This window comes from Poromitra crassiceps (assembly GCF_964638095.1).
Source record: "Poromitra crassiceps genome assembly, chromosome: 20".
Lineage (NCBI taxonomy): Eukaryota > Metazoa > Chordata > Actinopteri > Beryciformes > Melamphaidae > Poromitra > Poromitra crassiceps.
The window spans coordinates 19,172,452-19,183,094 of record NC_139637.1 but is presented as its reverse complement, the minus strand read 5'-3'; the positions used below and the strand labels follow the sequence as shown (position 1 = coordinate 19,183,094).

The 10,643-nt window shown below is 42.1% G+C and overlaps 1 protein-coding gene across 1 annotated transcript; it reads right to left on the bottom strand.

The window, feature by feature from the left end:
- Positions 1-609: 609 nt before the first annotated feature.
- LOC310794922 (type II inositol 1,4,5-trisphosphate 5-phosphatase-like) lies at positions 610-4,154 on the bottom strand (the record flags this gene model as incomplete). Its single annotated transcript, XM_083656955.1, is given in 3 exon segments — positions 610-2,715; positions 2,718-2,875; positions 4,148-4,154. Coding segments are annotated over 3 exon segments (2,271 nt in total).
- Positions 4,155-10,643: the final 6,489 nt, after the last annotated feature.

The window sequence follows — 10,643 nt, the reverse complement described above, 5'->3', positions numbered from 1 at the left end:
TCAGTGATGTCATACATAGGCAACCTGTATTTTCTTATTATGTAAATAAATTTGTTAAAAAAAAGTCATATAGGCATTTACATCATTATGACATCACTGATCGTCACGCACAGACACCTTGCACACTGAGTCCGATGCGTTGTATTAATAAGTATGTCGTTCTATAATAATAATATTATTTGGAGGCGCCTTTCATGACACCCAAGGTCACCTTACAATGCATATAAAAACAGTTCCGCATATACAACCATAGACAGACAAGAACATTTAAAATAGAGAACAGCAAGTTCCAGCATGACATAAGCAAAGATGAGCAGACCAGTATGGGAGGGGGTCAGTGATTACAGTGAGTAGGCCAGTTTGAACAGGTGGGTTTTGTTGCTATGGTGTCAGACTGGCGGATGGGTGGGGCCAGGGAATTCCAGAGCCTGGGGGCAGTGCAGCTGAAGGCCTTGGCACCCATGGCACTGAGAGGCATAGAGGGAATCATTACAATACAGGTCCCACTTGAAAATGAGATGTAGGTCTCAAGGTGATTCACCTGTATAAATAAAGGTTAAATCAAATAAATAAAAATTTAGTTGAAATGCTGGGCTGCTGTACACAGTTCTAGTGTTCACTATTCAGCTTGAAGGGCGACTCCCCAGTCCAAGAGACGTCTTGGACTAGGAAGTGCTGAAGGAACTCCTGGGTCTTCCTCTTTTCTGCGAGATCCTGCTTCGCCGGTGACCTCAGAAGCAAGGCAGCAAAAATGGTGGCCAAAATGTTGACGTCCAGTCGATTGCTTGCAGAATTTTCCAACAGCTCGCGGAGAAAGGCAGCTAAATAGTTGAACACATTTCTATGGCACTGAGGTAGCATGGAGATGACCTTCTCACACTGACCGGCATTGGTGCAGCACTGTAGGCACTGCTGGTAGAGGGAGTAGGGTACCACAGGCTCTGGGAGGGCGTCGAGGAAGAGGAGCAAGGCCTCTGCCACTGACTGGTTACTGCCAGGGAGCGACTCTGGCATGCCCGTGTCAAGGCAATCCCTTATTTCTGCAAATTCACTCCGCAGCCCTGGTCGCGTAAAAAGGTCTTCCTGTTTGATGGCATTACGGAACAAGTGATCCACCATCATCGATATTTCTCTAGGAACGTCTAGAGGCTTTTCGGTGACTGCTGCACTCTCATCTCCCGACATCTCAGTCAGTTCACACATGGCCTCCCGAGGCATGTCCTGGATGGGTTCCCTTAACTGGCACAACGTATGGATGGAGGCGCCATAGCAGCTGGGCAGGTAGTTTCCTGACACAGAGATGAAGTAGTCCTTGCCCCGCTCCAGGTGGAGCACCAGGATGTCCTCGATTTGCTGCTGGCCAGAGTTGAGCGCGGGTGCTGTTGAGCGGTTGACAAACACCTCCAGGTCAATGTGCAAATGAGCTCCTTGGGCGAGGAAGCCTTTGGGGGGGTTGGCAGTGAGCCAGGCCTTGCAGTAGGTGGGCTCATTTGGCTTCTGGATCAACTCAAACTGGCACGGGACCTGCCCGTCGTTATGGAGGTGCAACGTCTCCGCCCGGTGCTGCATAAACTTCACATCCTTAAAGTGAAACTCGCTCTTGGACAAGGTTACGGATGGAATACACTCATTCTCCATCTTGTCTATGTTGCGTACAATGTCTTCAAAAGTCTTCTCATACACCTCATCATTCACTCTCTTGATCCCGATCTCAAGAAGGGAACTGACCGGCTTGTGGTCACTGGTCTTCAAGGCCATGTGACTCTGGTAATGCTGCTGCTTGACGTTCTTCCCTCTCCACAGGATCCGGTCGCACCACGCCGGCGAACGGCACTTTTCACTTGTGTCCCACTGGTCAGAGCCAGTGTCATATTTGTAGGTGGGCTGGAAATCGATCTCTCCCTCCACAAAGCCAACAAACACGACCTCCTCATCCATCTGCCTCTTAAGCTGGTCATAATTGTGCAAGGTTGCAAACTCCCTCTTTGTGATGAGATCCTTCACATCGTCAACATCAAGGTCGCCGCTGATCCTGTAGTTGAGGTCGCCGATCCACAGGACCACGTTGTGCTTCATGATGGTGAGCGGCAGCCGAGCGGGGTCGAGGTGGAGGGGGCGAAACTGGAGACGGCTGCAAATGTCCTTATAGTCCTGGTTACGTCTCTCGTACTCTTCGATGTGGGCGGCGAGGTGGGCGTTGACCACGCAGATGTCGGAGTTGTGAAAGCGAAAACGGATTGCCGCGGCGCCCTTGTTTCCCAGTCTGCCCATGATGCCGGTGCCCACGGTCTCGGCCTCCACCTCGGAGATGAACTCGGCGAGCTCCTTCTTCACGTAGAACAGCAACATGATGCCCACCAGACGCACCGACTTCACTAAGGCGTACTCGGCGTCTGGATGCAGGCCCTCGGACACGGCCTTCATCCACTCGTGCTCTTTGGGGGTGTCGTGGAAGAAGAAGGCCTCCTTGCTGAGGTCGAGCTCCTGGAAACCCACACAGTACATGTCAGGAGGGCTGGGAGTGCAACTCAGCCAAGGACGGAGGCTTTCCTTTGGCGTTTGGCCATTCACATTGTAAGTGCCAAGGAAAAAGCTGAAGTACTCCAGGTAGGTGTATAGGTCCTCGCTCTTCAGGAGTTCGCGCCTGATGAGGTTGTCACGCAGCAGGCCAAACTGTGGCATGGCCAGTATCTGAGCGTTGTTGGACAGGGTGTGTGGCTGGAGGAGCGCACCAGGTCATCCCGACACTCGCAACTTCTCTTCACTGTTAGAACTTTTCTCCTCCTCCACCGTTCCCTTTTTGTCAGTTCTTGATTTCTCTGTTTTCTCTGTTTGTGTTGGTTGAGTTGAGCGTCGCTCCGAGAGGGGCGAGGGCCTGTTATCAGTGAGATGACATCACCGATGACATCATCAGTGACTGATGTCATCAGTGATGTCACAGTGTGGCAATATTTTTGCCAGGCAGCCAGATGACGTCAGATGAACGACGTCATGTGTAAAGTACTTTGAATTGCCTCTGTCCATGAAAAAACTTGCCTTGTCTTGTTGCTTAACAAACCTGAGCAAGTACCCGATTTAGCATTACAAATTAAAAATATATTTATTTTAATTTACTCTATGAGATGTTCCTTAACCAGACATTCCTGTACTTTATTTGGGTAAAAAAGTAAGACTGACAGTCATAGTTTTCAGCAGCCTATATGTGTAGATCATGAAAATGATAACACAATAAAGCCAAGTCTGAAAGAACAAGGTCAATGACGCAGTCTAATAGACAATTTCAGGTAAAATATGGAAGTCAATTTGTGGAGATAAATGTGTGATCAGTGTGTACTGTCTGTGCCCACCGTTAAGATCTGGATAATATGTTGGAGGTAAGACCCCAGGCCTCTAGCATACATACAGAATATCGACATGTTTGTTTCCAATGCGCATCTACACAGACAAATAAAAGGAGAGAAAGAAATCAGTGACACTATGTAGCAGAGGGAACAGTGAAAAATAAATCAGTGACACTATGTAGCAGAGGGAACAGTGAAAAGAGAGACAGAAGATCACAGAATGGGTACGGATGTGTTCTTCAGTATTGTGTATCTCTTTCAATAGTCACACACACACACACACACACACAGCGGAGCATACACCGGGGGAGAGGGTGCGCCCGCCCGGGCCCACGCCCCCATCCCAAAAACAAACATAAAAAAATGTTTGCATGCCAGGCCAGGCCTGAGTGTGAGAGCAATTCAATCAATAGACAATAACATTGGTGTGTTTAGAATGAGATTTTCCACTAAATATGGCTAAAACAGATTCAAACATGCAAAAAAGTACGACGCTGAAGTTGGCATCCGATTCGCAGCTCCCGATTCGAATTTTCCAGTCCACCTTAAAAAGTGGAATAACGCCTCTAGATGGCGTGGTTCGACCATTTTCAAGCGAGTTCATGAACTGGAAAACATAGGTATATAGGAGGGATATGTTTTGAGAATACATTATAGAAAGAATCCTGCATTTTGTTCATTTTTAATGTTGCATGCAATTCTTATTGACCTCAAAAAGGTTCTTCTATTGGTGTAAACAGCTGGAAAAAAGAGTTGATTTCACAGCTTTTGCCCATCTAGACTGCATAAAACCACGTCCAACTCACAGACCATTACACTTATTCTTTTCAAATCTGGCCTAGATTATAAAGGGGACATTAGACTCTCATTGTGGCACAGTGTCTGATTTGTGAAACATATCGCTGATTTGTGAAAATGCTATGATTGCAGTTTTCAGCTGATTTGGATCATCTAGACCACACAAAACCACGTCCAACTCACAGACCATTACACGTATTCTTTTCAAACCTGGCCTAGATTATAAAGGGGACATTAGACTCTCATTATGGCACAGTGTCTGATTTGTGAAACATATTTCTGATTTGTGAAAGTGCTATAATTGCAGTTTTCTGCTGATTTTGCCCATCTAGACCGCATCAAACCAGGTCCAGCTCAAAGACCATCACTCTAATTCTTTTCAAACCTGGCCTAGATTACAAAGGGGACATTAGACTCTCATTCTGGCACAGTGGCTGATTTGTGAAACATATTTCTGATTTGTGAAAGTGCTATAATTGCAGTTTTCTGCTGATTTTGAGCATCTAGACCGCATCAAACCAGGTCCAGCTCATAGACCATCACTCTAATTCTTTTCAAACCTGGCCTAGATTACAAAGGGGACATTAGACTCTCATTATGGCCCAGTGGCTGATTTGTGAAACATATTTCTGATTTGTAAAAGTGCTATAATTGCAGTTTTCCGCTGATTTTGAGCATCTAGACCGCATCAAACCAGGTCCAGCTCATAGACCATCACTCTAATTCTTTTCAAACCTGGCCTAGATTACAAAGGGGACATTAGACTCTCATTATGGCACAGTGGCTGATTTGTGAAACATATTTCTGATTTGTGAAAGTGCTATAATTGCAGTTTTCAACTGATTTTGCCCATCTAGACCGCATCAAACCAGGTCCAGCTCAAAGACCATCACTCTAATTCTTTTCAAACCTGGCCTAGATTACAAAGGGGACATTAGACTCTCATTATGGCACAGTGGCTGATTTGTGAAACATATTTCTGATTTGTGAAAGTGCTATAATTGCAGTTTTCCGCTGATTTTGAGCATCTAGACCGCATCAAACCAGGTCCAGCTCATAGACCATCACTCTAATTCTTTTCAAACCTGGCCTAGATTACAAAGGGGACATTAGACTCTCATTATGGCCCAGTGGCTGATTTGTGAAACATATTTCTGATTTGTGAAAAGGCTATGATTGCAGTTTTCAGCTGAATTGGAGCATCTAGACCACACAAAACCACGTCCAACTCACAGACCATTACACGTATTCTTTTCAAACCTGGCCTAGATTACAAAGGGGACATTAGACTCTCATTCTGGCACAGTGGCTGATTTGTGAAACATATTTCTGATTTGTGAAAGTGCTATAATTGCAGTTTTCCGCTGATTTTGAGCATCTAGACCGCATCAAACCAGGTCCAGCTCATAGACCATCACTCTAATTCTTTTCAAACCTGGCCTAGATTACAAAGGGGACATTAGACTCTCATTATGGCACAGTGTCTGATTTGTGAAACATATCGCTGATTTGTGAAAATGCTATGATTGCAGTTTTCAGCTGATTTGGAGCATCTAGACCACACAAAACCACGTCCAACTCACAGACCATTACACGTATTCTTTTCAAACCTGGCCTAGATGACAAAGGGGACATTAGACTCTCATTATGGCACAGTGTCTGATTTGTGAAACATATTTCTGATTTGTGAAAAGGCTATGATTGCAGTTTTCAGCTGATTTGGAGCATCTAGATGGCATATAACCAGGTCCATTTCAAACACCATCACTCTAATTCTTTTCAAACCTGGCCTAGATTACAAAGGGGACATTAGCCTCTCATTATGGTCCACTCTCAGATTTGTGAAACCTTTATCCTATTAGTGAAAAGTGAAATAATGTATGATTTCACTGTATTTTCACAGTCAGACGACATTAGACCCTAAGTAAGGGATAATGGATAGTGAGCCGGTGATTACTGGCGAAATAATGACCGACAGGTGATATTGAGCCCGACGCGCAGCGGATGGCTTAATCATTCACCTGAAGGTCATTATTTCCAGTAATCACCGGCTCACTATCCATTATCCCGCTTAGAACACGGCCTACAACTAAATCATTCAATAATCTGACAAAAATAATTATTCAAATAGATTTTTTAATAGCGTTTTCAACGACAAAGCGGTTTCATTCATAATTGGCACACAAGACACCACAGCTGCAACTGGTTGGCCTAATTAGTAGTGTCTTGCTGACAAAAGGCTCTTATCAACTGATTAATCCAGGTGTGGCAGAGCAGCGGTCGGTTGTCGAGAAATAATGACCGGTGAATCTTGTTGATTGACCAATCAGAATCGAGTATTCAAGAGAGCCGTGTTCTAAAGACCATTATTACACTTTGATTTTTCAAATATTTTTTTCATTCTCAATCAATGTAATTCTTTCCCCCTTTCAAATTTTAAGGGTTAGGGCTAACCCTAACCCTAACCCTTTCAAATATTACATGTAGCCTAATAGGCCTATATTACTTTTAGCAGTAACTCACTAATCTAACTTATTACTTATAGGATTTCATTAATATTATACCAGTTACTTTGTCAAGTATCATTAACTCAAGTTACAAATTGAGTTAAAAAAATATCTTCAAATAACCACTAAAGATGACAAGAACAAAGGAAAATAATAACATTTAGAATTTTGGATTGTTTACACCGACTTCAAGGCAGTTCAAATTATTTTCTGGGATGGTTCCGTGGCAGTGATGTCATTCTGCTGCTGCTGTTGTTTTGGAAAAAGTAATGCAAAAGTAGTGTAATAAGTAACGAGTTACTCTACACCAGTGTTGGGGGTAACTCAGTTCAACAGTAACATATTACATGTAATATATTACTTTTAGCAGTAACTCAGTAATATAACTTATTACCAATAGGATTTCAGTAATATTATACCAGTTACTTTGTCAAGTAACTCAAGTTACAAATTGAGTTACTTTTTTTATGATCAAAGCACATATTTAAGGAAAGATACAATCATTTCCTAATAAAATTGTATGTTTTTATGCAAATAACCACTATAGATGACAAAAGAAAAGAATACAATTTTGGATTGTTTACACTGACTTCAAGACGGGTTTAATTATTCTTCTGGATGGTCCCGAGGCGGCGATGTCATTCTCCTACTCCAGTTATTTTGGTGAAAGTAATGCAAAAGTAGTGTAATAAGTAACGAGTTACTCTACACAGACAGTAATATTGTAAAGTAACGTATTACTTTCAAATGAAAGTAACTAGTAATATGTAGTAGATTACATTTTGGAAGTAACTTGCCCAACACTGCTCTACACACACAGTAATATTGTAAAGTATCAAATGAAAGTAACTAGTAATATGTTAATATATTACATTTTGAAAGTAACTTGCCCAACACTAGTGACTATATATATTGAAATGCAATGGCAGATATAAGTGCTGTATTGAACTTGATGATTAAAAACAAGCTAATGGTTTGAAACTATTTCAAAAATAGGGGGGGGAGGTCTGAAAGTGTTTTAAAGAGTCTCCTTGGGAGTCTGGATGTGAAGTCAAACTGGTGGTTGAACTCTATCAAGGTTATGATTAGGGTGGGGTCTAGATGGTAGAAAAAGCAGTGAAATCAGCCTTTTGTCAGTTTTAACTTTTCACCTAATCAGATATGATAAAGGTTACAAATCTGAAAGTGGATTTTGATTAGTTGCTACAGTCTTCTTGGTAATCTAGTCCAGACTTGAATGAGAATCACTTTTATTGCCACAGTAGGTAATCTGATTACATGCGAGGAATTTCACAGTGTAAATATGCAGCATAGCGGTCAACCTCAATATTCAAAAGACAAATCAAAAGATTAAATCACTGAAAATCAAAAGTACAGTCCAATATACGTATACAATTTTAGCATCTATCTTGTGTTAACAGGAGATTGAGCATCATCACCTTGGTACATGAATAGACAATATAGGAGAGGTAAAACTGATGTTCCATTTAAGCGATTTTTAGTATCATTACACATAGAGCAATAGGGATGATGAGGCTTCATGGTTATAGTTTTTTAGGATAAAAACTAAAACAGAAAGAGTTATAATACAATTAAGCAATATGACCTCACACTTGGACTATTAAACTATTAGGTACCTAACAAACAATTAACATCAGTGCTCTAACGAAAGTGGAAGAGGGGTAGGCCTAATGTTGATGAAGTGATCCATAATACAATTAAGCAATATGACCAGGTATGTGGTGATCAAGCATTCAATCACATCACATCCTAAAACAAGTAACAACAAACAGAAATTAGTGAATTCACTTTATGAAGACATAAGACAGACATTGTATTTAGAATCACACAGAGGGCCTTCACACATGGGTAGCTTGTCATGTGTTCTTGTTATGTGTTCTGCCAGCCAGAACAAGGGAAGTGGGAGGGATTTATAGACTCACAGTATGCAATTGATTAGGAGTGAGTGAGCTCAGGTGAGAATGATTGAATGAATCCATGCCATGGAAGGAGGCGGAAGGTCACTCAAGAGTATTGCTCTATTCTACAATATCCACATGTATTAAGAGGGTCTGGAGTGGTCAATTGTAATTTCCACTTCATGGTATACACATGAAAAGGACAGAGTAAAAATATTCTTGTGAGGGAAGCAACAATAGGCTATTGTACGTTCATGTAACATATGCAGTCAAGCTGCAGCTACTTTATAATTTAATGTTGTAATTTAATGTTCCGTGTCAGGTTTCTAGCCTGTTGTTGAGGCTGCTGTGGTTGGAGAATAAGAGGGGGGGTTTGAGCCTTGTAAGCGGAAGGACTCCACACTGTGAACTTGGGAGTGGACCAGGGTGATGGGGGTAGGTGGGCCTTCCTCATGTAATTCACAACCATCTTTCCAGTGTCTTTAGAGCATTAATCTCCAAGTTGTTTTGATTGCACCAAGTCACCAGATGGTCAACTCTGAGGGCAGTGTCATCCACGAAGTTCAGGAGCTTGACGGACTGATGACTGGAGGTGCAGCTGTTCGTCTGAGTGTAGTGGTTTTTGATCTGGACCTGGGTGGTAAAAAAAACAGTGAAATCAACATTTCCTTTTTCAGTTTTCACAAATAGAATAAACGTTTCACAAATCAGACACTGTGCCATAATGAGAGTCTAATGTCCCCTTTATAATCTAGGCCAGGGTTGAAAAGAATACGTGTAATGGTCTGTGAGTTGGACGTGGTTTTGTGTGGTCTAGATGCTCCAAATCAGCTGAAAACTGCAATCATAGCCTTTTCACAAATCAGAAATATGTTTCACAAATCAGCCACTGTGCCAGAATGAGAGTCTAATGTCCCCTTTGTAATCTAGGCCAGGTTTGAAAAGAATTAGAGTGATGGTCTTTGAGCTGGACCTGGTTTGATGCGGTCTAGATGGGCAAAATCAGCAGAAAACTGCAATCATAGCCTTTTCACAAATCAGAAATATGTTTCACAAATCAGCCACTGTGCCAGAATGAGAGTCTAATGTCCCCTTTGTAATCTAGGCCAGGTTTGAAAAGAATTAGAGTGATGGTCTTTGAGCTGGACCTGGTTTGATGCGGTCTAGATGCTCAAAATCAGCAGAAAACTGCAATTATAGCACTTTCACAAATCAGAAATATGTTTCACAAATCAGCCACTGTGCCAGAATGAGAGTCTAATGTCCCCTTTGTAATCTAGGCCAGGTTTGAAAAGAATTAGAGTGATGGTCTTTGAGCTGGACCTGGTTTGATGCGGTCTAGATGGGCAAAATCAGCAGAAAACTGCAATTATAGCACTTTCACAAATCAGAAATATGTTTGACAAATCAGCCACTGTGCCAGAATGAGAGTCTAATGTCCCCTTTGTAATCTAGGCCAGGTTTGAAAATAATTAGAGTGATGGTCTTTGAGCTGGACCTTGTTTGATGCGGTCTAGATGCTCAAAATCAGCAGAAAACTGCAATTATAGCACTTTCACAAATCAGAAATATGTTTCACAAATCAGCCACTGTGCCAGAATGAGAGTCTAATGTCCCCTTTGTAATCTAGGCCAGGTTTGAAAAGAATTAGAGTGATGGTCTTTGAGCTGGACCTGGTTTGATGCGATCTAGATGGGCAAAATCAGCAGAAAACTGCAATTATAGCACTTTCACAAATCTGAAATATGTTTCACAAATCAGCCACTGTGCCAGAATGAGAGTGTAATGTCCCCTTTGTAATCTAGGCCAGGTTTGAAAAGAATTAGAGTGATGGTCTTTGAGCTGGACCTGGTTTGATGCGGTCTAGATGCTCAAAATCAGCAGAAAACTGCAATTATAGCACTTTCACAAATCAGAAATATGTTTCACAAATCAGCCACTGTGCCAGAATGAGAGTCTAATGTCCCCTTTGTAATCTAGGCCAGGTTTGAAAAGAATTAGAGTGATGGTCTTTGAGCTGGACCTGGTTTGATGCGGTCTAGATGCTCAAAATCAGCAGAAAACTGCAATTATAGCAC